Genomic DNA, 25,366 nt, shown 5'->3' on the forward strand with positions numbered 1-25,366 from the left:
TTGTGATGGGAACAATTGAGATCTAGTCTCTCAGCAACTTTGAATTTATAATTCAGTATTGTTGACTCTCAGCACTAACTATATGCTGTGCAACTCAATCTCCAGGATTTATATATCTTCCCATTGCAAATTTGTGCTCTTAAAGGGGGCTGTTGCCTTTGGTTATTATGTTTAAGTCCCTTTGCATTTAGGACATCCTTTTAAATACTATCTGTGGGTTTTTGAAGGAAAACAAACAAGAACCAAAATCTGTTTTATTTTTTATTCTAATGCGTGCACTGGTTGTAAGAGATGCAGAGCCTTCAGAAATGGGGGAGGCCGTGGGTGCCTCTGCACCCAGGGGAAACCACTGAATGTTAGCCTCGGGTCTGTTTTGCAGAAGTGCTTTTAAAAATAACTGCACCCTGTAATTGCTTCCTGTGTAGGCGAGTGTCTCCCTCAAACGCCTCAGGATCTTTCTGTCCCACGAGGAGCTGGATCCGGACAGCATCGAGCGACGGCCCATCAAAGATGGTGTGTGCCTTGGGCCCCTCTGTGCCGGGATGGCCGCCCCGCCACCAAGGCTGTCCTCTGTTTGGCTCTGCCCAGCAGCTTGTCTGTGAGGCTGCGGGGAGCAGGATCTCTGTGGAGTGGGGTGGACTCTAGGGCCTTATCTTGCACCTCCCAGGAGGGTGAACTTGCACTTCTGCTTTCTTGCTGAGAGGTAGCCATGGGGTGTGGTCCCCTCCTGAAGGTCAGTTCCCAGGGGACATGCCCATTCTGGGCAGGCACACAGACAGAACTAGGATGTTGGAGACTGACCAGCCTCCAGCACCGATTAGGTGTGTGCATAGAGCAGGTTACTTCACTGCTGAGTTTCCCCATCTCAGTAAGCCTGAGTTTCCCCATCTGCAGAATGGGAATGAAGGAAGGTGCTCTTCTTTCGCAGGGGTTATATAGATTTTTATTGGTAGGTCTGTTTATTTTGCAGCTTATTAATTTGTCCTTTCCCAGTCAACGCCCCTGACCAAGGCTCTGATCCATGGCTGTATCTCCAGGCCCTTAATGATCAACTTTAATAGCACTAACAGACGCTGCCACTTTGATGTCGATGCCACTCCCTCCGTGGGTGTTCTTTCCTAGGGACAGCGCTATAGTAACCCACATACTGCTCCCTGAGGCACAAAGGGCGGGGCTTTGTAAACTCCCATTTTACAGATGAGGAAACTGTCCTCAGTAACTTGCCCAAGATTGCACAGCTACCAAGAACTAGAGTCGGGATCCGCACCAAGAGCCAGTCAGTAGAACCCGTGCTCTTAGCCACTGAGATTTATTGAGCACCTGCTATGTGCCCAGCACTGTTCTAAGGACGATTTGTATTGCCTTATTTACTCCTCATCACAGCCCTGTGAGGTTAATCCCTTTATTCTCAATCCTATTTTATAGAAGAGGAAAGTTAGACACAGAGAAGTTAAGTAACTTGTCCATAGCTCTCCAGCTAGAAGTGGCTGTAAAGGGATTTGAACCCCTTTACAGTCTGGCTCCAGAGCCTACTAAATGCAGCCAGAGGAATGAATGTGTGTATATATTGGATGTAATGTGGGAGCATTGCCTGGCACCTAGTAGGTTTTCAGGTGTCTTCATTGGTATGTAAAACACCTAGCACAGTGCCTGCTAAACCAGTGATGGTGGTCCTTACTTCTCCAGTGTGAGTGAGAAGTGAGCTGCGGCATTTTCAACTCAGCCTCAGCACGCTGACGTTCAGGTGGATCATTGTTTGCTCTGGGGAGATTATAGGATGTTGATTATAGGATGTTGAGCAGTGTCCCTCTACCCACTAAATGCCAGTAGCCCATACCCCAATATGTCTAGAAATTATGTCCCTTGGGGAGCAGGGCCACCCCCTTGAGAACCACTGTTCATTGGATGCTGGAATCTCCTGACTTCCTTGGCCTGAGGTCATTCAGTTCCTGCTGTCCTGAGGATCGTTGTCCCCCTCCCCACCGGAAGGTGTGAGAACAGTGCCATCTACCCAGGGTTCAATTTCCCTGTGTGACACAGGGCTGACGTTTGGGGCAGGCAGTGGAGGTTGAGCTACTGAAGTTGTTCGCAGCTCACTGCAGGCGTCAAGTTGGAAAGTCCCTGGGCCTCCTGGTGCCTGGAGACCCCAGCCCCTCCCCTCCCGCGCTGGTGGCAGTCTCCGAGGCATTGTGACTTTGCGAGATGTTTATCCACACCTCCAGGTGCCAGGGCCGCCACCTTGGCAGCTCCCGGCCAAGCCTCATGGTTCACTAGCTTGTCAGACTCAAGTGGCTTTTAAAAAATTCCTTAAATAGCACTTTCGGTTTCCTTCGCGTTCTCTGTTTTCAGGAAGGGGTGGAGGGAGTGGTGAGGGAGAAGGTTAAATTCAGTTAACTTCCTCTCACCCCAGGTTTTTGTTTCTTTTATGTGTGGGAGAATTTATTTCTTCGTTTGATAATTAAAAAACATGCCTGTCTTATCTTTAGGTGGTTTTGAGATGGCTCATAATAGAGTCAACATCGTTTCGTTATTTTAAGTGAAGGACATGGAGTTAGTTAAAGGACTACGAGGGGAGGGAAGTCAATGAGGAGAGAGAGAAGCCTTAGAATCACGGAATGCTGCACAGAGTGCAGGCTTTGTCTCAGACACCCCTCCCCCAGGCCGGGATATCCCACGTCCTGATCCACAGCCTGCTTTTCCACTGTTGACTGTGACTGCCGCTCTAGAAAGACTTGCCATGATGTGAGCAGGGTGGAGGAAGGCAGAGAAGAGGGGGGGCAGGGAGATGAGTTAGGCGGCAGCCCTGAAATCCAGGAGTTGGGGGAGGGTCCTGCTTTGAACAGAAGGGAAGGGGCCCTGGGGGTGTGGTGAGGGCTGTTGACCTTGGCCTCTGCTTGACCCTCCCGGCCAGAGCTGCTGGAACCTCCCAAGATGGGGAGAGGGAGGTCCCTGGAGACCTGTGGAGTAACCCTGTGGGTCCCCCCACCTCTGCAAGATGGGTGTCTGATGGCGCAACCTCCTGCTTTTCGGGGCAGAACCCTCTTGTGGTTTTCTTTTGCTTTCTGGATCTGAGGCCATCTCCAAAACTGCTAGTTGTGTTCCTCTTCAGAAACTGAGACACGTATAACCAGATAATGCCTGGCGGAAGTGTCTACCCCCTGGGGATGAACTTCAGTTGACCAGGGGGAAAAAAACGTAAGAGTCTCCTGCTCACTCTCAGTCCCGTGACTTTATGCCTCACATGTTATGTCTGGTGCTTTTTCAGGCGGGAGCTTGAACAGTATCACTGTGAAGAATGCCACCTTCACGTGGGCCCGGAGCGACCCTCCCACACTGAATGGGTAAGCCAGGATGTGGAGAGAGGCACAGGGCTCTGGTTAAACGTTGGGTTTACATTCCAGCCACACTCCAGCGTGATGACCTTGAATAGGTTACTTTGCCTTTTTCAGCCTCAGTTTACCCATCTGGGAAATAGATTCAGTCATACCTGCTTGGGTTTTGATGAGAAGCAGAGGAGAGTGTGCCCGGCACAGAGGGTTCCTCTTTTGGTTAAAGTGACGTAAACCTTGCATAGATAGCCTTAAGCAACAAGGGGAGATTTTGGCCTGCATCTCTGAGAAGGGACACTTTCAGGTACAGGGTGATCCAGGGACCCAGTGCCATTAGTATTCTCTCCATCTCATCTTTGTTCTGCTTCCCTGTCAGATGGCCTCTCCCTTCATGATGGCAAATGGCCCCCACCAACCGCAGGCGTACCTCCTACTACATCAGGAGACCTGCCTTCCTCTGATTGGCCCAGTTTGGGTCATGTGCCCCTTCCTGAGCCAATTACTATGCCAGGAGAGATGCAGCACACGGACTGGCCAAATTGGGAGTCCCAGGCTGTGATGCAGCTGGTGGTGGCAGGCAGGCTTGGGTCTGTTGAAAGGAATTCTTGTCCGCTGGGATTTGCTATCAGGATGGACCTGTTCTCTGTCCTTTCCAGGGTTCCCCAGCTGCCTTGCTTAGCCTTTCTAACCCACCCCCCATCTGGTACCTTGCCCACAAAGCACTTGGTGTCCAGGGAATTGACCTCATCCCCCAGGCAACTTGTCAAGTGCTTATTTCCTTCTGCCTGGAGGTCTTGCTCAGTGGCTTCTGGGTCTCCATAAGGAGCTCCCAAAACACAGGGCCAGAGGGGCCTTTTTAAAGGCCAAAGTTACGGTCTGTGCCCCTGAACAAATTCTCTCTTCTTGGGTAGCCAAATTACTGCTGCATTTTATTGAGGGGAGGGGGTGGAGGGGAGGGTCCAAACTCCCCAGACAAAAGGATCTCTATATAATATTTCCCCTTGAAAATTCATGGTGGGACTGCATGTTCAGGAAGTTCCTCCTTATATCTAACTCTGCTCCTGCCTGCTTCAATTTTAGCTTTTCTCTCTCACTCTACTTCACAACTAAGTAATATCTGTGCCCTCATCCTTTTCTCTGTTCTTCCAGAATCAAAGGCTTCCCTGTTCCAGTCCCCCTCACCCACCTTGACTCCCCAAATCTTTCTCTATCCAAACTCACTTTCTTCTCAGCCTCTAAAAATATTCCAGTCTCACCTGGATGATGGCAAGAGCTGTTTTACTGGGCCCTGTAATCCATTCCCCTCACTGTACAGGAACAAAAGAATAATCTGTGACCGTGTAGCAGGTTCCCAAGAATTAACAGTGAGTTATAGCAAAATCTAACACCATTTCCACTAATATGTTAAAAATCATAATAGCACCTGTAGAAAAGCACAGCCAACGTAAGCAAACCCAGCAGTGTCCTGGGGGTGCCCGCCCTTTCCTGGTGGGTGGAGTCACAGCTCTGACACGTGTCGTGTGGCAGCCAATCTTACTGGCAGAATGTTGGGCTTGCTTTCTGGTACTTTGCTTACCAGTGTTTATCAAAGGGCAATTTCACTAAAGACCGGCTTCTGAAACTCACAGTCATCCAGGTCAAGTCCCCTTGAAACCCGTCAGTGGCTCCTTCAGGTCCTTCCAGGCTTGGCCACCACCCACCCACCTTCAGGACTGGCCTACCCTCCCCATCTTGTGTCGTTGACATGGCCGCCCCTAATCACACCCGTAATTCACAGCCTTGGCCTTTTCTTAAGCTGTTCCCAGGTTTCTGTGTCTGGCACATACTTATCCTTCCTTCAAAGTTCATTTTGAGGTGTCCTCTCCCCCAGGGCATCAGTGTTGTGCCCCCAGGCCAAGGACCCTCCCCACCACGCACCTGATAGCTCAGACCTCTCCTGCTGTCTCCGTTTTCTCAGATGCGTTGGCATAACTGAGAAGCCACTTTCAGGTATGGCGTGATCTGTACTTTCAGGTACAGGAAGGGCTCTGAGACTTCACTGAACTAAGCTCAGCAGTAGAAACACAGGAGGAATTTTCAAATCTCAGGCCCGTGACAGCCCTGTCTTCTGCCTTTCTCTCCACTTGGGGTAATTCCAGCTCCGGGGGGGCTGGGATGCTAGCTCCCCTGGCCGTGTGCAGGTGAGAGCATGACTGAGGCATGGTGTCTTGTGTCTTTTCAGCATCACCTTCTCCATTCCAGAAGGTTCTTTGGTGGCCGTGGTGGGCCAGGTGGGCTGTGGAAAGTCATCTCTGCTCTCAGCGCTCTTGGCCGAGATGGACAAGGTGGAGGGGCATGTGTCTATCAAGGTAGGAGGAAAACTGGGTGAGCGGGGGCAGGGGGGAGGCTGATGGTCTGAGAGGAAGGTCAAGTCCAATGCTGTGTTTTGTCGTGGTCCCTGAGCATGAAGCAGGAGCGGCAAGACCTGTCTCTCATTCTTCCCACTCTTCCCTGGGCCATCCTAAAGTGTCATTTATTTCCTGCTGTATCTCAGCACCTAGAATAGTGTCCGACCTGTAGTGCACACTCAGTAAATATTTACTGATGTTCCCTGGCCTGCTCACTGTCTCTCCTTCCCTCCCCATCTCTGTCCCTCAGTGTGCATCTCGTGGTCTCTCTATCCATGAGTCTTTCTGACTTGTTCTCTCTACTGATCTCTCTGCGTATCTCTTTTTGTAAAAGTAACAAAACTTAAATTTTTGATTTATGTCATTGGAACGTGATGTTAGAGAATTCTTTTTAAGAGAACTGTTTAAATTCTGAGTGTTCATTGAATTCTTAATATGGGACTAAAACAGACTGCGGTTTTATTGCTTTTAAGTACACAAAATACTTTGAACTAAGCTGGTATATTCTTCAAGAGAGAGTCTTAAGAGCCTGCTTTAGTGAACAAGTGAGTCCTTTAGAAATCAAGAGTCTTGCTCTACGTTTGGCTCATTCCCCATGAAGGCCTTTTCCTGATGTAGGAATACTTCCCTCGAAATTTCGTTGACGCCAGTGTCACCTGGAGTGGGGGTTGCAGCAAACTGATGTGGCAAGATGTTTTGGGAATAAAGATTCCCCAGCTCAGACAAGCTTGGGAAACCCTGCATACTCTGACTCCCTCTCTCTCTCGGAGACCTGGAATAAACACTAATAAAATAAAGGCTCTGAGAAGTCCTGCAAAGAGCAAAAAACCTATTTCACTTTGATTAACCTAGGGTGGCCCAGGCATACTTGCCTGTACGTCCTTTATTGTCTATGCAGCAACTGTTGCACATCCCCAGAATTACTGTCTCTTAAGAATCTGCTTTTGGGGATGCTGGTTTATGCCATTGTTTTTATTTCAGTACAACATCTTTTCTTTGTTGATTATATAATAACCTTTAGCCTAATATGCATTAGTAGGATACATACATTACAGTAGTTGGGTCCAAACTAATAACATCTAACTGTTGTTTTTAGGAAATGTTCTGTCATTACTTTCAAGTACGTGTTATAAAGAAAGATTAATGGGCAATGTGAACTAGGTTAATGGAAGAAAGTGACAGATCATGGTAGGACCCACACTGCGTTCTGTTTCATTAACCCTGCCTTTCCCCAACCACGGCACTGTTGACATTTTGGGCTGGATAATTCTCTGTGGTGGGGTTGTCCTTTGTATTGCAGGAGGGTTAGCAGCCTCCCTGGCCTCTATCCACTAGATCCCAGTAGCAGCCTCCAGTCGTGACAACTTAAAGTGTCTCTAGACATTGTCAGATGTCCCCTGGAAGGCAAAATTACCCCTAGTTGAATACCACTGTTTTAAAAGAAAAAAAGCCTTTAAATACAGAAGTGATAGATGCGAAATTTGAAGGTGCACTGAGTATTTGGTTTGCCGAGGTTACAGGTTTATTCGTGGCTGGTTACTTTGCCCTGGTAAGGGAGTGCCAGCCCTTTTCTCATGGCCTTCTTGATACCTTACATTATGGGGAAATAAAAACACAGCAGCTCTTGAAATGGACAATTTTGATACAGACCTTCTTGATTAAATTTCATCAGGACATTTCCTCAAATGCTTTGTTGATGTTCCTAAGTAAGTCTTTCTTTTTAAGGGACTGTTTAAAGGTCTCATATGTTTCTTTCTTAGCATTTCCCACAACTGTGATGAAATATTTTTAAAAATTCATGTCAGGGATTTCCCATTCTTGGGAGTTAGGAGTTTTGTTTGGTGATGGAGGCATTCAGTGAATATTCACTCCATACATACCTATAATCTCACCAGGAGGGTTTCAACTCTTGAACTCCGGATATTGGTCAGCGTGGGTTCTGATCTCATCTCTGGCATCCATTGTCCTTGGTGACTCAGTTTCTCTCTTGTTGAAGCAGTGGGTGGGATGAAAGTCACTTGTGAAGGGCCTTTCTGGCTCACGGGTGAGCTGGCTGCCATTTTGTTAATAACCGAATCTTTCTCTCTGTCCCTTGCTTTCTTCTCCGCTTGCCATCTAGGGCTCAGTGGCCTACGTCCCACAGCAGGCCTGGATTCAGAATCATTCTCTCCGAGAAAACATCCTTTTTGGACGCCAGCTCCAGGAACGGTATTACAATGCTGTGATAGAAGCCTGCGCCCTCCTCCCAGATCTGGGAATCCTGCCCAGCGGGGACCGGACAGAAATCGGCGAGAAGGTCAGTATGGCTTCAGCATGGCCCTTTGTGATCTTTAGCAATCACAAAAAGATCTCAGTGGCTTATAACACTTAGCCTCTTATTCGTGGGGGGGGTGGGGGGGTGTTGACTGTGATTGGCTGGCCCAGGCTGGGCTCTGCTGGGTAACTGTGCTCCATAACAGCGATAAGGATGTCATTACCACGTCCTCTGGTGGCTGCCGTCACACACACCGACCAGGAGCCTTTCCTGTAGCCAACTTTATTCAGTGCCACCAGCCACCCTTTGCTGAACACCCACTATGTCCTGAGTCTTCGCTCAGCAGCTTCCTGGAGGCTCAGGTTTTCTTTTCCACCTGTTTTACAGGTGACGCTAAACCCCATGCTGGGACTTGAACCCGCATTCATGTGGGTGCAGTCTTATGCCTTTGCTACTGCATAAGAGGAGGACGGTGCCTCCCTGCAGGGTCTCCAGCCTGGGTCTGGTGCATCGCAAGCAGGTTGCTGTCTCTGCATGTCTTGAGGTTTCCCAGCAAACCCACCTTCTGCCACATGTCTCCCCAGGGTGTGAACCTGTCTGGGGGCCAGAAGCAGCGCGTGAGCCTGGCTCGGGCTGTGTACTGTGACTCCGACATCTACCTCTTTGACGACCCCCTCTCGGCGGTGGATGCCCATGTCGGAAAACATATATTTGAAAATGTGATTGGCCCCAAGGGAATGCTGAAGAACAAGGTACCGACGGAAGGGGCAGGGCTCGAGGTCTGGCCCCTCCATGCTTTAGTTAGGTCAGAGTGCATCCTCTTTGAGAATCCTGCACTTCTCAGGTTTTTTTTTCTTTTAATTGGATACTTTCCTAATGCTTCCCTTGGAAGCCTTCCCTGGATGGCCTTCTTGCTCTTGTCATTAAGTGGGGGAAGTCCTTGGCACTAACTTGAAGTCATTGCCTCCACTTGGCCAAAAAAGGCCCTTCTTCCTGATTTAAAAATGGGGGTGGCTTAGTAAAAGGAAATCCCACCCCCGTATCCCCTGTGACCGAGCAGGCAGCTCTCCCTTCCTTTCTGAAGTGACCATGGGCCGAGGGACAGAGGTTTGGAGCAGGAAAACTGCCACAATACATTGGCCTGACGAGAAATATTTCCTGTCTTCTTTTATTATTTTATTTTATTTTTTAGAGGAATTACAGGGTGAGTGGGAGTACTGGTTCTTTCTTTTCTTTTCTTTTTTACTGATTAAAAAAAATAACACATGTCCATGAGAAAAATATAGGATATTTCAGAAAAACACAAAGAACAAAAACAAAAGCAATTATGTAGCTTCTTGCTGTTTAGAGATTTTTGTATTGCTTTCAGATTTGGTTTTGTTTTGTTTATTTTGCTGTGTGTCTAAACTTTTTTGATAGTGTTATCATATCATGCCTCTACACAGTGAGCCTCATGCCACTTAACCTCTTCTGAACATTCCCGTACACAACACAAATTCTGTGTAGGCATAATTTTTAAATCTAAAAAAAAATTGTTATCAAAGTCATTCATGCCCATGGTAACAAAGTCAAAAAATATAAAGAATGTGTGTAAAGTAAAAAAAAAAAAAAAAAAAAAAAAAGTCCTCCCCTACCCTGCACCTAGCGCTTCTCTCGAGGGCCAGGGCCAGCAGCCTGGCCTGCTGCTCTCTCAGTATAGCCCTCAAGCTAAGAGCCATCTTTACATTTTTAAGTGGCTGGAAAACATCTAAAGAAAAATAGTAATTTTGCGACCTATGAAAATGGTGTTCAGTTGAAATATCAGCGTCCACAATTAGAGCTGTATGGGAACACAGCCAGCCCCTCTGTTTATGCCCGTGTGTGACTGCCGTCACGCCACAGCCACAGAGCCGCTCGTTGCCACAGGGACAGGAGGGTCCGTACAGTGGAAAATACTTACCATCTGGCCCTTTAAGAAAGGATTGTCAACGTGCGTCAATAGTTTGATGAGCGTTTTCCTAAACTTTGAGATCGTTAGATAAAAGATAAGACACATCTACAATTTTTAAGTTTAGGGGAGGCGCATGGAAGTGGGTGGTTACTTAAAAAATGAAGCCATTATGTGCAAATTATTTTGCATCAGTCATTTTTTTAATTTGTCCACACGTGCCTGGTCCCCTGTCTCCCTTTCATCTTTCAGATTGTTTTCAGCAATACCCTTTCCTATCACCCTTGTTAAGATTGCCACACTGCCCCCACCTTCAGTGCCCCGCCCCGCTTTGTGCCGCGTGGCACCATCTAGCACATAGTGATTTACTCACGTCCTTCATTTCTCCCCTGGCCCTGGAATCTGGGACAGGGATCTTTGAGTCCTTCCCTGTTACCACCAGCCCTCACCCCAGGTCCTGGCACGTGTGTTGAATGGAAGCACCCACAGATGGTGCCAGATGTGCATCTGCCTTCAGACGGGAGCTCTGCCCTCTAGGTGCAGGGGGATTCCCTCTCGTATGTGTGTGCTGACTCACCTGCTCTCCACGTTTCCCAGACTCGGCTCCTGGTCACGCATGGTATCAGCTACCTGCCTCAGGTGGATGTCATCATTGTCATGAGTGGTGGCAAGATCTCTGAGATGGGCTCCTACCAGGAGCTGCTGGCCCAGGACGGGGCCTTCGCCGAGTTCCTGCGCACATACTCCAGCACGGAACAGGAGCAGACGGAGCAGGACGACGGTAGGGCGGGCGACTCTGTGCCTCCAGCGCGGGTGGTGCCTTTCAGGGCCTCAGTTGCCCCCTGGAGGTTCCCACCAGCCTCTGGGGGGCCATCAGGGTGTCTGGCAGGGGCTGGGCCAGGCCCCCTCAGGAACCACCTGGATGGACCATTGTCACCCTTTCAGCCTAAATTGGGAAGGGGTCCCAGTGATTTATGGCCTGGTCAGCAGACCTGGGCACAAGTCCTGATACTTTTCTGTGATGCGGCTTTGGGCCTCCTGAGCTTCAAGGTCCTTGTGACAAAAATAGGGACAGTGATAATTATAGTCCTTTTGGCTCCCAAGAGGCTGTGAGAAGCCAGTGACATGGCTTAACCCAGATGTGAGGGTCATAATGCAAGGTGGTTAAGCATGCAGGCTCGGAGTTGGCAGGACCTGGGTTCAATTCCCAGCTGCAGCTTTTACCCGCTGTGTGACCTCAAACCCCTTCTTAGCTCAGTCTCCTCACTGATAAAGCAGTATAACAACGAAACCAACCTAGCATTTGATGTAGTTTAATGTGCTGTATTATGTAAAGCCTCTGGCATGGTGCCCGGTAGTGTTCAGTGAATGACAACTGCTGTCACTACTCCCTGGGAAGAGTTGCCTCTCTTTTACCCCCATGCCCTTGGCACCTGCCTAGTCAGGGCAGGCCTGCCTACTTCCCAGCCGCTGTACCCTGTCTCTGCTTTCAGGCCAGGACTCTGAGAGCAGGAACAGTCTCAGAGGTGCCTTTTGAATTTTAGGCTGGGACCTCACCCTATCCTTATTTGAAGCAGACAGGGCACGACTTCTAAGAATCCTGTTTGCTCTTATCACTTGGTTAGAAGTCAAGGGATTGGTTTGCAGCCTCTTCAGGTTGCTGGGGGTTTCATCAGTCAGACTGGCATCTCAGACGATCCTCTGCTCATCTCTCTCCTCCGAGCTTAGACCCATGTTAACATGGAGAGGTCATCTGATGCCTTTTCGGCTTTGGTTTCAGCTGTTGCTAAAAAGAGTGGAACTATACAGAGGTCAACTGTCCTACCCTGATCTCCCTCTTCCAGGAACTAATTACAGACTTCTTGAGCCTCTGCGGCATGTTTGTTGTATACTTGGTCCCCAGACAGGTCTCAGAGAGACTGTCTTCAAGGACAGGACCCCAGGGCTTCCCCGTTGCCTAGGTCCCCTGGGCAAGGGTGTCACCAACGTGTCTGTGATGTGAAAGCACACAGCTAAGGCAGAGTGCTTACTGGAGCTCCCATTCTGCACAGAAGTCACCTTGCTGAATCCTGCTAAAACACATGAGGAAGGTAGAATTGTTACTCCCAGGTCACTGCGAGGAAACTGAAGCTTAAAGAAACTAGTCCCTTCTATGCGGGGGGCAGGCAATTCCCTGTCTTTGTGAAAGGGGCTGATCACTAAGAAAGCTACTTACTGTTCATTGATTTAGTCATGTAATAGATATTTATTGAGCACCTTCTGTGTGTTACGTACTCATTTTATTATCCTAGGGCTGCTGTAACAAAGTACCACAAACTGAGTGGCTTAAACAACAGAAATGTATTGTCTCAAAGTCCTGGAGGCTGGAAGTCTGAGGTCAAGGTGTCTGCAGGGTTGGTTCCTTCAAAGGCTGTGAGGGAATATCTTTCCCTCTTCCATGCTTCTTCCCAGCTTCTGGTGGTTTGCCAGAAATCTCCAGCATCCTTGGCTTATCGAAGCATCTCCCCTGTTTGCCTTCATCTTCACATGGCATTCTCCTTGTGTGTCTGTCTCTAAATGTACCCGGTTTTATAAGGACACCATTTATACAGGATTAGGGCCCACCCCCATGACCTCATCTTAACTAGTGACATCTGCAAAGGCCTCTTCTCCAAATAGAGTCTCATTCTGAGGCCCTGGGGGTTAGGACTTCAACATACAAATCTGGGTGTGGGTGGGGATATAATTCAGCCCATAACAGCACTGTTCTAGGTTTTGGAGAGACAGAAATGATTAACATATAGACAAATCCCTCCCCTCATAGAGCTTAGTTTCTAGTGGGAGAGAAATGCCACAAACAAGTCAGCAAAATAGGTGGTTTCATGAAGCATTAAGTGCTGTGAATTTTAAAAATGCAGGGTAATGTGCTGGGGCGTAACAGGGTGGCACAGTGGCAACTCAGGCAGAGTGGTCAGAGAAGCCCTCTGAGGAAGCGACCTTGGCATGGAAAAGGAACCAGCAAGGAGAATATGTGGGGAACGGTGTTCTGACATAGGGAACAGCAAGTGCAAAGGCCTCAGGCATGAGCTCTGTTTGTTTAAGGAACAAAAAGAAGGCCAGTGTGTCCAAACCATGGTAGGCACAGGATGGGGGTGGGAGATGAGGTTGGCTGGGAGATCACCCACCCAAGCCTTCAGGGTGAGGAGTTTAGGTTTTGGTCTAAATGCAGTGGAAAGCCACTGAATGTCAGAGAAAGGAAGCCACTTGTTTATGGAGACTCATTGGCTGCAGGTGGGACTGGCTCTCAGGTCTGGCCTCTAGGCTCCCAGTCCTCTGCTGCTCGAGTGGTCTCCAGGCCTGCCTGGGCTGGGAGCAAATTCCTCTGACTTAAATGTGCTGCAGAGGTCCTGGTGGCTTTTAATAAGTGCTTTATTGAGATATAATTCGAACACCATACAGTTCACCCAGTGAACGTGTATAGTCTAGTAATTTTTAGCATATTCAGAGTTCATGCAGTCATTACCCTCAGTCAATTTCAGAACATTTTCATCAGTCTTCAAGAAAACCTTGGATTCGTTAGCAGTCACTCTCCATTTTCCTTTAGTCTCCCAAACCCTAGGCAACCACTAATCCACTTGCTGTCTCTATAGTTCATCTATTCTGAACATTTCATATTAGTGGGATTCTGTCATGTGGTATTTTTTGACTGGCTTTCTTCACTTAGCATGATGTTTTCAAGGTTTATCTGTGTAGTAACATGTATCAGTGCCTCATTTCTTTTGACTGTTTAGTAATATTCTCTTGTGTGAGCATATCTCATTTTATCTTTGTCGGTCGATGGACATTTTTGCATTGGTTTCACTTTTTGGCTATTATAAATAGTGCTACTATACATCCTAGTTTTAAAAATGTTTTCTTCTGCCAGCCTGAGATAGCTGACCACCCCCACCCCCTTCAGTTTTTAAACTCCCTGGTTGGAATGAGTTTCTACAAGTTCATGCTCTCGTGGTTGTAAAGTTCTGCCTCAGGTCTAGCCTGTTTTCTTCCTGCTGTGGAGTCCCCTTCCTCTGAGTCCAAGTCAAGCCAAGGTCACAGAATAAGTGGTGGCTACTCCAAGATCACTGAATTTCACCAACCTGCTTAGTGAGCTACAGTGAGGCGGAAATAACCCTGTATGCTTTCCAGATGACGTGTGGGTTTTACTGAGTCTTTTCCCAGAAGGAGGTCCTTCTCCCCTTTCTGTCCAGGTGAGCAGGGAATGTCCTTAAACTCTGTTGGCCACAGATGGCTTTCTTTCCCCTTCCCTTCCTCCCCAGCTGCAGGCGTATCCAAAGCAGTTTATGCAGAACATGGAGCACTGCCCACTTTTCCCCCACCCCCTTCTTTGGTGCATGTCAGCACTTAATTTGGTGATGGAAATACCGTCCACCCCCCTAGCAGCTCTGTGGAGTCATTCCCCAGTCCAGCTCCCCAGCCTCCTGCCCGACAGGATACGGAAGTCCTCAGCCCTTGTGTCTAAAATCAGACTGGGTAGCCCCCCTCCATCCCTACCTCCCTGGACGGCCCCGGCGATAAGGCTCAGCGTCAGAGTCTAGTCTTGCTTAGCCAGCACCAAGTGCCAATGACCTTGGATTTGTTTGAACTACATTCTTGGCACCTCCTAAAGGGAAACTTTATTTTCCTTGTTGACTTAATCAGGTCTTTTTTAGAACACCCAGGCTGACAGGGGAGTGTTTGGTTTGGGGGGTTCTTTCTCCTCAGGGTAGGGAAGGGGGAGATGTCACAGGAGCCAGGCTTGGAGTGGGGAGATAGCCCTCCCCACGAACATTCATTATACTGATTTCTAGGATTTTTGTTTGTGTGTGTGTCAAAGAGATTTACATAGTGGCTTAAAACCTTCGTACCTGGAAGGTGAAGAAAATTTTTTATTTACTCTGGTTACTTTATTAGGAACCTAAAACCTAGAGCAATAGTTTTCACTAGGGAACATCTGTGCCTTTCAGGGAAACTTGGCAACGTCTGCAGACAGGTTTGGTTGTCATGACTGGGATTGGGGGGTGGTAGAGACCAGAGATGCTGTTAAACACCCTAAACACACAGCACACCTGCCACAGCCCCCAGCAGCGGAGCATCATTTGGCCCAGAGAATGGTGAGAAATCTACCCTGCATCAACCTCAGGCAACCCAGGTTCTTTTCTTGGTATCTTGGGAGAAAGACCTTGATTCCAACAACATGTACACTTTTCAGAACCTTGTGTGAAGTTTCTTTCAACACTGTGACTAATTTTTTCCCTTTTTCAAATTTTTGCTCATTTTCTTTTTACTGGCTATAAAATCAACATATGCTTATTGTAGACAATAGGAAAGTGCAAGAGAGTGCAAAGAACCAGGAAAAAGAACCTCTTTCCACACCACCCAGAGAGGGAGGTGCGTTGGCATCTGGGCCTCTTTCCCACCTGTCTCTCTCTCCATCAACTCTCCTGCCCTTCCTTTCCCCAGCCCCCCCCCCCCCCCCCCCCCAGCCCCACCGCCAACATTGGGTCATAAACTCCTTCTTATATTACAAAAATCTGTTGTAAACACCAAACAGCTGCTCGAGAGTCCGTCTACAGACTACACATTCCTTTCGGTTGTCTTCAGTGGCTGTAATTCTTCCTCTTTTGAGTATGAAGAACCTTCAGGGCCTGGGGGGAGGTGCAACGGGTGATAGAGCCGGTCACTTCCGTTTTTGGTCAAAAGCGAGGCGTTGACTGTAAAGCAGTGACTTGGATCTTTTCCTTAAGGGAGGCTTGCCCGCTGGCCAGTGCCCAAGTGGAGTTCCAGAACCTTCTTAAGTAAAGGCAGTATTACTGAAATAAACAGTGAGCCTGTGAGGTGCCCACTTGGAGGACCAGCAGGCCGGCTGAGCACAGGGCCCAAGCAGCATGTAAGTTCAAGGGCAGGGATGGAGCTTTGACTCCTCGGCATCACAGTCCCATACCTGGTGCTTCTAGAAACGTTCAAGGAACGTTCATTGAATGACAGGTTTCTTGTAAAAAACAAGAATTATTATTTCAGCTCTGGCCAGTGTGGCTCAGTTGGTTGGAGTGTGGTCCCCTAAATAAAAGGTTGCGGGTTCAAATCCCTGGCCGGGGCACCTATGAGAGGCGGCCAATCAATGTTTCTTTCTCACATCGATCTTTCTATCCCTCCCTTCCTCTCTCTCTAAAAAAAGCAATGGAAAAATTTTCTTGGATAAGGATTTAAAAAAAAAAAAAAGGAATTATTTCATTGCGTCATTGGTTTTCCCCACTACCCTGCCTTATTTTTCTTTGTAGTGCTTATCATCATCTGATAGTAAATTCTCGATCTGCTAGTTTGTTTATTGTGTCTCTCCCCCCTCCTTGGAATTTAAACTCCATGAGGGCTTTTTGGTCACCTCTGGACTGAGAACAATGACTGTCACATAGTAGAGTAGATACACAGTAGATGCACTGAGTGAGTGAATGAATTACCCCATGATTGCTGGAGTCACTCCCTGGGTAAGCAGTCTCTACAGGTCTGTGGGCTTTGGATATTAACACAGTTGCATAACTCTCCCAGATTAGAAAACAAGATGAACCAATTTTAACCATTGCTCTCAAGGTTGGTGTAGAAACCAGCTTTGTGCGAATGGGCTATGAGATGGCACCACCGTGGCCAATGTGGTGCCCCTTCTGGCATCGGGAGGTCAGCTCTGCTTGTTCACTTGGCTCTTCATTTGTTAATCTGTCCTCTGCCCATCAAGTGTGGACTGAGGGCCGGCGGTTTTCCTGGTACTCGAGCCACTCCCTTGGAATGGTGCCCCTTGAATTGCACAGTGCATATCCTGTGTAAACTCACACGGCCATCTGATGTACCTGGTGCTGGGAATGGAGCAGTGGAGAAGATCCAGTCCACCCACAGTCTGATGGGAGACAAGCATTAAATCAAGGACATCATGGTGTTGGAGGCAGGCGTGGGAGGCAGGCGTGAGAGGCTATGAGAACCCCGAGAAGTGGTCCTCATTCTAGCCTGGGAGGGTCCAAGATGACATGTGAGCCAAGTTACCTTCTCTTCCCCACTTCTCGGCTCCATGTGTAGCTGGCTCAGAGTAAGGGTCTCGTGTCCTCTGAGGGCAAAAGGCTGTGAGCTGGAGCTGAGGCCTGTGCGGCCTCTCAGCTGTCATGCCTGCCACACTGTAATACTTTATTTTTTCCCCTCTGCTGCGGGGAGAACAGGTGTAAAAACGGAAGGTTGGTCTGCTCTTTTTTTGTTTAAATTCTTACAGTTATAGCTTTTAGAGGAGGGGGCTGGTCTCGTGCAATGTGCTTATCAGGGATTCACCGGGAACATGTTGGATGAGGAAGCTGAGGCACAAATGCAAGGGGTCTCAGCCATCCTTGCCCTTCGCCCTTAAGAGAACACCTCCATTCAGTCCCTTCTGGGCAGTTAAAACGAAGGTCAGGGAGGGAGTTTTGCCTCGGTTCTTAACATTTTCTTGGATCTTGTGAATTCCCAGGCAGCAGAGCGGTGGACGAGGATGAGGAAGGTCAGCGACATGTGGCTTAGACTTGCCTGTGCTGGCAGCACGCGCTTGTAGACAGACTAGTCCCGTTGCTGCATGCCTCAAGGGGCCCTTGAATGTCTGCTCTTGCACCCCTTCCAGTGTTGACCCAACAAACATTTATTGCGTACCTGTTACGTTCCAGGCTTCCTGGTGGGTACTTAGGGGTACAGTTCAAATCTCTAGCTCTCCTGCTCATCATCTTGGCTAAGTGTTACTGTCTCATAGGTCAAATAACCATGACTAGCACACCTTGAAGGAGATCCTGGTTGTGAAATGCCTGGAACATGGTAGATGTACGAAGAATGGCAACAGTTTGATTATTACTGATTATTTGATGGTTATGCCACTCATACCTCCTGGGCATGGTCAAGACCTTGGCAGGCCACCGCATTTCAGGTGATGAGCACCTGATGGGGTAACTGCAGGTGGCCATGGGCACCTAGAGGAGGGACATCTTCCAGCAGAAATGCAGCTGGAAACTCTGCCCTGTCTTCCCCTGATGATGTAAAGGAACTGGCCGCTGGTGCAGACCCATCCCTCCTGCCTTCTGTAACCGGCATTGCATGGCTGAAGGTCCAGACAGAGAGCCCCTTTGGAAGCCACAGAAGCCAACTCCAGCCACTTAACAACAGGGGTGTTTACTGGAAGCTCAGAAACCAAAGGCAAAACTGAACAACAGGGGTTGGGATATGGAAACTATGGGAATGAGACTCCTTTAGGACAGATCGGTTGGGACTGTCTTGGGTCCTTGTGGGGCCAGTGATGGTTCAAAGTTCCAGGAAAGGGGTTCTGATGGGCTGACCTTAGTAAGGCCCCCACCCTTGTCTAGGGGAGCCTGGGGCATGCTGACAGACCTGCCAAGACCATAGGAAGAGGGGGAGGGCTAACCCCACACCCTCATGTTGCCCGTCTTAGACTCTCAGTCCCTCCCCTTGCAGAGGAGAATTTTCCAGCTGCCCCAGTTGGTGTATCAACCTGTGAGCAAATTGGGTTGAGAAGGGGAGGCAACCACAGGAGGCCACTGTGGGGGCTGGAGCTGAGTGAGGAGTAGGAGGAGAAGAGAAGGGTGAGGCTTACAGAGGGTGGCATGAGCAGCCAGGTGGGGCAGCCGGGCTCTCTGACGCACCCGTCCGCAGGACGGATGTCTCTGGGACTGTTTTCAGGCATCCCCTGCACAGAGAAAGAGGGTCAAGGCCAGGCTGGGGCCCCGGAGGCTGTGCATGTATATGAGCGTGAGTGGCCTGCAGCTGCATGGGAAGTCCTGCTGGTTATCACTCTTCTTTTTGTTTGGTTTAGTTTTTTATTAAATTAAAAACAGAGATGTTGACATTAAAGGAAATGTTTAAAGCAGTGATTCTCAATCCTGGCTGTGTGCCAGGACTATTAGTAGAACGCTCTTAAAACACAGATGATGATAGCACCATGATGCTGCCTTACACTTACCGAGCACCAGGCACAGCTCACTCATCTTCCTGCGAACAAGGGTAGATGCTATTCTTACTCCCATTTTGCAGATGTGGTAGTTGAGGCTTAGAGGCTTATTACTGCCCCAGCACGCACAGCTAGGAAGTGAGAGAACATTCCACACCTGACTGTGCGCTAAGTCAGCATGGGGACCCCGGGTGGCTGGTTCACAGCTGAGGCTGAGAATCACGGCATGGAAGGAACGCCTCTCCGCACCCCTGGAAGGAGCCCTAGCTTTCTGGCTTCTTTGTCATCCTGTGGCTGCCTGTCACGCTAGAGAGCCTGCCGTCTTGGATTCTGCTGTTATACATGTCACGTCAGCATGTTCCCAGGGTCACCCGGGCTGCCAGTTTACCCCCTTTTGTAACTTCTCTCCTGCGTTCTTCCCCTCCTCCCCTGGGGTCACCCCTTTAGAGCCCTGCATCCTGCTTCTCCCTTACGCTGTCTTTCTCCCAGCACTGGAGATTCAGGACATAAGAGCAGAGTTGGGCATAATCAGGGTCTCACTGAATAGTTGGGAAGATTAAAGGAGATAATTCATTTCAGCACAGCACAGCAGCCGCCACTCACTTGATAAATGTTAGCAGTCACCGCGGAGCTCAACGTGATTAGTGTTGACATCTGGGTACTTCCTGGGATTATGTCGATATCTGGCTGGTGTCCGCGGTGGCCATATCAGTTATTAAAATACTTCCTTTTCTGTCAGGGAAGCAGCCATTGTCCCAGGTACCCCCTGCCTCGGACTTTCTAAAACATCCGGTGTGTGATAGGCAACCAAAAGGTTAACTCCTGGCAGGACAGGGGATCCCTGGGACTTGATTGGCTGGTGCCCCTGTCAAAACTGGTTGTTATTTATTGTGAGTATCACCCCTGCTTGGGATGCTTGGGGACCAGAGGGCTGCACGCACTCCCCCTGCCTGGTTCCCTGCGTCCTGGCCCCGTTAAGCCAAGCGGCATGCAGCAGGGAGACTGTCAGCGGAACTAGACTGTACCAGTTGCTGCTGCCACAGGGCCTCTGCTCAGGCCAACACCCTCTGCTAATGGGTCCCTCCAGATGGTTGCAAAGCATCATCCCTGCCTCAAGGAACTAGCTAACTGGGAGCTAAGTTAGCTCCCACACCCCAGCCGGGAGCCTGCTTGTGGCCTCAGCAAAGTCGGTCTTGCTTTCTGAGCTTCCTGGAGGCCAGGTTGTCTGCCACCTCCCCCCCAGAGTGACAGGTTTTCCTTGTCCTTGGTATTGACGTTGGCGTCTGAAACCACAATTCCCCCATTCTCTGTCTTCTGCCAGCATTAGCGGGCATGAGCGGTCCAGGGAAAGAGGCGAAGCAGATGGAGAATGGCATGGTGGTGACTGATGCTGCCGGGAAGCAAGTGCAGAGGTAAGGACAGGGCAGGGGCGGCACGCTCTGCCCCTCCGCCTGTGGGGGCAGAGGAGATACAGGGTGCCAGTGGCTTGGCTTGACCCACCAAAAAAGGCCTTCGGCTCTGCAGGGTCAAGGAAAGTGCAGGCTTTCTGCCGCCTCCTCTCCACATTCCCCGGGAACCTCACTTTCCAGAGCACAGAGGCCCGAACGGGGAGCCTGCACTGTTCCCACCGGGTGGCACGATCCACGCAGGCCTTGTGATTTAACCATCGGTCTGCACTTTTGACACTCAAGATCCCTGCATGGTGTGGATTTTTGCTCAACTCACTCCGAGGGACTGGAAGGTCGGGGCTTTAAAAACCAGCATTCAATTCAAAATAGCTATAGCGACCGCTGCATTTTATGTACCATCAGGACCCAGGCAGTGCCAAGCCCTGTACAGTCTATTGAACCTGGAGGCAGTTACTGTCACCTTTCCATTTGACAGATGAGCAAACTGAGAGCTTCCCACAGGTTATACAGCCAGAGAGAAGCCAAGCTGGGATTTGAACCCAAGTCTGGCCTCTAAGCCACTGCTTCTAAGTTCTATGCTTTGTGGCCTTAAAGGGGTTTGCGTTTGGTGAGAGCACTGGGTATTTGGAGGACCTGCATTCTGTGGACTTTGTTGCTATGGACTCTCTGTGCCTCAGTTTTTTCTCAGCTGTCAAGTAGGGACTGTGGTGTACCTGCCACATAGGGCTGTAGTAAGGCTTACACAATATGGTGCTTGCGAAGCAGTTAGAACAGTGCCTGAGCCACCAGCACTCAGTACACAGCATGCAGTTAGTACTGGGGGAGCTGGGGCTGCCTGGACCTACTTCTGGGGGTGGGGGTATTTCATCAAAACAGAGCTGGGATAGAGGTTGGTATGAGCAGCTCTGCCCTCAGATTTTTTGTCATACGGGACAGGTGAAAACACTTCCTCCTCTGTCGGCCCACCTGTTGTGGTAGAAAGCTGGGCGTATGTGTGTGAGCACTTAGAGCCTCGCCCAGAGTCACGCCAGGGTCGCGGGGGCACTGCCAGATTCAGGCTGGCGGTCGGCATACTCAATCACAGTGGCTGCCATCTAAAAATTTGCTGAAGCAGCCGGGGTGAGGCAGTGCCTGTGGGTGGTCCTGGGATACAAGGGCAGGTGATGGTAGGACACACACTGGAGAGATCAGTGGCAGACTGAAGAAACGTACAGAACACTGGGGTATTCGTGTTCTGTGGCTATGTAATGGATTACCACACCTTAATGATCTGTCATCTCATGGTTTCTGTATCTGGGAGGGTCCACTGTGGCTTAACTGGCTCCTTTGCTCAGTGTCCCTCACAGGCTGTCGCCAAGGCCAAGCTGGGGTCTTGTCTGAAGGCTCAGCTGGGGCGGATTTACTTTGAAGCTCCTGCATCCATTGGCGGGGCTCGGTTCCACGTTTCCCAGCGGGCCGCAGCCTGGAGGCTGCCCCCAGCCCCCAGCATCTTTCCAGCCTGGGGGCTTGCTTCACTGAGGCAGGCAAACCAAGGGGGCAGGGGAGAGAGCCAGTGACTAAGATGGGTCACACTTCATCACTTTCGCTTCTGTGGGTCTGTGTTCTCGTGCTCATGTACGCACACAATGTATGTCGTTCCTGAAGGTTGTAAGTCCCCAGGGAATAGGACTAGGCAGGAAAGTGTTCTAGGTCACATGATCTGGGATAATCTGTGATGGTCTGCATAAAGCTGATGACCACTGGTGGGCAAGAAATGCTTTTTGAATCATGCCTGCACGAAGAAACACTTCTTTCATGGGGCCCTGGGGCACGACCCTTCCCTTCTTTGGGTTGCATCTGTAAAATCAGGAGATTGGTTTGGTACTTTGTTGGGACTGCTATCCCTGCCCAAGGCTTCCACTGGTTGACACCCTTGTGCCTTGTTTTCACCAGACAGCTCAGCAGCTCCTCCTCCTACAGTGGGGATGTCAGCCGGCATCACAACAGCACTGCGGAGCTGCAGAAAGCCGGGGCCGCCGCGGAGGACGCCTGGAAGATGATGGAGGCAGACAAGGCTCAGACAGGGCAGGTGAGGGCCAGCTCCCTAAACGAGGACGATGGTTGGCGTTTATGGTGTGTCATTGTGTGCCAGGCCCTGTAGAGAGGGTTTTGTTTCTATTAACTCATGTCTTCCCCACAAGGAGCCTATAAAAGTACTGTTTTAAGTGCTGGAAACTGAGGCTTGAGAGCCTAGGTGACTTACCCAAGGTCGCAGCTGATGAGCGGCAGAGCCAGGATTTGAACCCTAGCAGTCCGTCTCTGGGGTGGCCATCTTTAGTCTCTGCTGTACTTACTGCTACCTCCTTGGAGCAGCTGGGGCCTCTCATTAGTGATAGGCAACCTGATTGCTTTAAATCCGGGTTTTTTACCATTCAGGGTATCGCTTTATGTGAGATGGTCTCAGGATATTACAGACACAGAGCTAAAGAATATTAAATTACATAGTCAGAAGAAAAATTTTTTTCATTTCTCTTTTAGCTCTTACAATTACATCACTGAGAAAGCTGGTTGCTAGCTTGTCTTTAATTTAATAACTGGCTTAGTCCTTTTGGGCTGCTGTAGCAAGAATATCGTAGATTGGGTGGCTTATAAACAATACACATTTATTGTTCACACTTCTGGAGGCTGGCAAGTCCAAGACTCAGTGTCTGGTAAGAACCTCCTTCCTCATTCATAGACAGCTGTCGTCTTACTGTGTGTCCTCATGTGGCAGGAGGGGCAGGGAACCTTTGGAAGCCTCCTTTTATAGGAACACTAACCCCATTCACTTTCATGACACTAATCACCTCCCAAAGGCCCCAGCTCCTAATACATTCACGCTGTGGGTCAGGATTCCAATATATGAATTTTAGGGGCACGCAAACATACACATCTCTGGCACTAACCATTGTCAGCCTGCCTTTGTAACAAGCAGAGTGGGTTTAAAGCTCTTGTGTTGTGTTTTTTACAATCATCTATACTGGCCAAGCGTCAGTAGTTTTCCACTTGTGGCAATGACCCAAAGTTTACTTCTAAAAATAAATTTTTTTTCTTAAAGAATAGGGAAGAGAGTTTTTAAAATAAATAAAATAGTACATAAAGAAAAACAGCCACCTCATGAAGGGTGGTGCGACCACAGGTGAGGGGTCGTACTCCTCTCAGACTTACCTGGATGTATCTAGAACCTTCCGAGATCCTCTGTTCCCAGCCTGTCCCCTCATCTTGCCGTCACACCTGTGGCCGGGGGCAGGGGTGGCTGTAGTGTGTCCCTCACTGACCATCCAGGGAGCCAGAGAAATGACCCCAAACCCAGGACTTGAGAAGGAAGGGCCAGAGTTGCCAGGCCCATTTAGTCCTTATTTAATCCTCTCCCAGAGGAGACAGGTCCCTGTATTACCTGCATTTTTTTATACAAGGAAAACGGACCTGGGATGGGGGGTTATAAATTGCCAAAGGAGGACCAAGCGTGGAGCCTGGTTCCGCCCACGGCCCCCCGCCGCCACGCTCGGCCCCGTGAGGAGGCGCCCCGAGTTCCGCCCAGTCCTGCGGGTACAGCAGGCGGAGCATCTGCACAAGGAGCCACGTGGTGCGATAAACACGCTCTTCATTCCGACACCCTCTTCCCACAGTCTGAGTTTGAAGAACAGAGACTTGGAAAAAGAAGAAAAGGGAAGCACTAACTTACACATCAGACCTCTGATCTTTTACTCTTATCTTTCAGCCAGACTGTAATTCAGACGCGACTTTTATGACTCAAAATTCAGCCTGAAAAGTTTAATGGGACAGTGAGCGCGCACATGAGGAAAGATACCTGGAGTTTGTTGAAACCAAGCCCAACAGGAGCAGAGACTTTGGCTTTATCTGCTGCTGACTTTCTTTGTTAAATAACCAAGGGGCGGGTGGCAGAGATATGAGCACAGGTGGAGGGACTGAACTGCACAGGTGCTGGCCTCGGGTGGGTGTGGTGCATTGTGTAAAATGCTTTCTTTCCCCTGGCTTCCAGGTCAAGCTCTCTGTGTACTGGGACTACATGAAGGCCATTGGACTTTTCATCTCCTTTCTCAGCTTCTTCCTTTTCTTGTGTAACCACGTTGCCGCCCTGGCGTCTAACTATTGGCTCAGTCTCTGGACTGATGACCCCATCGTCAACGGGACCCAGGAGCACACTGAAGTCCGGCTGAGCGTCTATGGAGCCCTGGGCATCTCGCAAGGTGGGAGCCGCCCTTTTGCACCCTCCTCTGCCCTACCAATTTTGGCACTTGAACCACTTCTGTGTCTTGTCAGAGAGTTGGTCCCCCCACTCAACCAAGCCAGACCCAGACGAATAGTACCTCACACACAGTAGACAATCAAATATTTGCGGAATGAATATTTTTAAATGCTTCGCTTCATGTGGCCCTAGGAGATAGAGGAGAGCTCCAGTGTGCCCGTTTTACAGATGAGGAAAGTTGAGGGAGAGAAGCCACTTGGAGCATTAATGAACAATGGCCCTTGCCCCTAGGTGCTTCTGTGCAGTCTCATTTGTGGGCTTTTACCTGCTGTCTGAGAATGGGAATTCTCAATGTATGTAGTGTTGGTCCCCTGGTGACATTTGGCAATGTCTGGAGATGCTTATGGTTGTCGCAGCTTCTGAGTGAGGGTGGGTGCTACTGGCATCTAGAAACCGGGGGTGTTCCCGAGCACCCTGCAGTGCACTGCACAGGTCCCGCAGCAAAGAGCTATGCGGCGCCAAATGTCAGTGGCGAGAGGCTGAGAGACCCTGCTGTTTCACCTTCTTGTGATCCCATGAAAGTCCCTAGACACAGCAGCATTCGTACTAACAGCTGGTGTTTACTGAGCAGTTAACTTGGTCCCTGGTTCTGTTCTAAACACTTTTAGGTGTTTTAACTTGTTTTTTATTGACCCTTGCAGCAATCTCATGAGGTAGGAGTAATATTTTCCTCATTTTAAAGATGCAGAAACTGATGCCCAGAGAGGCTAAGTGAGCTGCCCTAAGCCACACACTAGTACGTGGCAGAGCTAGGCTGGGGCGAGGCATTCTGGCTCGCAGCCCATGCTCTTAAGC

The 25,366-nt window shown here is 49.4% G+C and overlaps 1 protein-coding gene across 1 annotated transcript in view; it reads left to right on the forward strand.

The window, feature by feature from the left end:
- The window catches only part of ABCC1 (ATP binding cassette subfamily C member 1 (ABCC1 blood group)), a 133,929-nt gene that overhangs the window by 89,282 nt on the left and 19,281 nt on the right, over positions 1-25,366 (forward strand). Inside the window, exons 14-23 of the mRNA XM_054589627.1 lie at positions 426-513; positions 3,266-3,341; positions 5,551-5,677; positions 7,836-8,012; positions 8,555-8,722; positions 10,495-10,678; positions 17,396-17,425; positions 20,196-20,286; positions 22,216-22,351; positions 24,305-24,512. Of these exons, the coding sequence (XP_054445602.1) occupies positions 426-513; positions 3,266-3,341; positions 5,551-5,677; positions 7,836-8,012; positions 8,555-8,722; positions 10,495-10,678; positions 17,396-17,425; positions 20,196-20,286; positions 22,216-22,351; positions 24,305-24,512 (1,285 nt within the window). The remainder of the gene's footprint in view (positions 1-425; positions 514-3,265; positions 3,342-5,550; positions 5,678-7,835; positions 8,013-8,554; positions 8,723-10,494; positions 10,679-17,395; positions 17,426-20,195; positions 20,287-22,215; positions 22,352-24,304; positions 24,513-25,366) is intronic.

The sequence above is a fragment of the Pteronotus mesoamericanus genome, unplaced genomic scaffold (assembly GCF_021234165.1).
Source record: "Pteronotus mesoamericanus isolate MK-2021 breed Mesoamerican mustached bat unplaced genomic scaffold, CSHL_Meso_final scaffold_167, whole genome shotgun sequence".
In the NCBI taxonomy this organism is placed as follows: domain Eukaryota; kingdom Metazoa; phylum Chordata; class Mammalia; order Chiroptera; family Mormoopidae; genus Pteronotus; species Pteronotus mesoamericanus.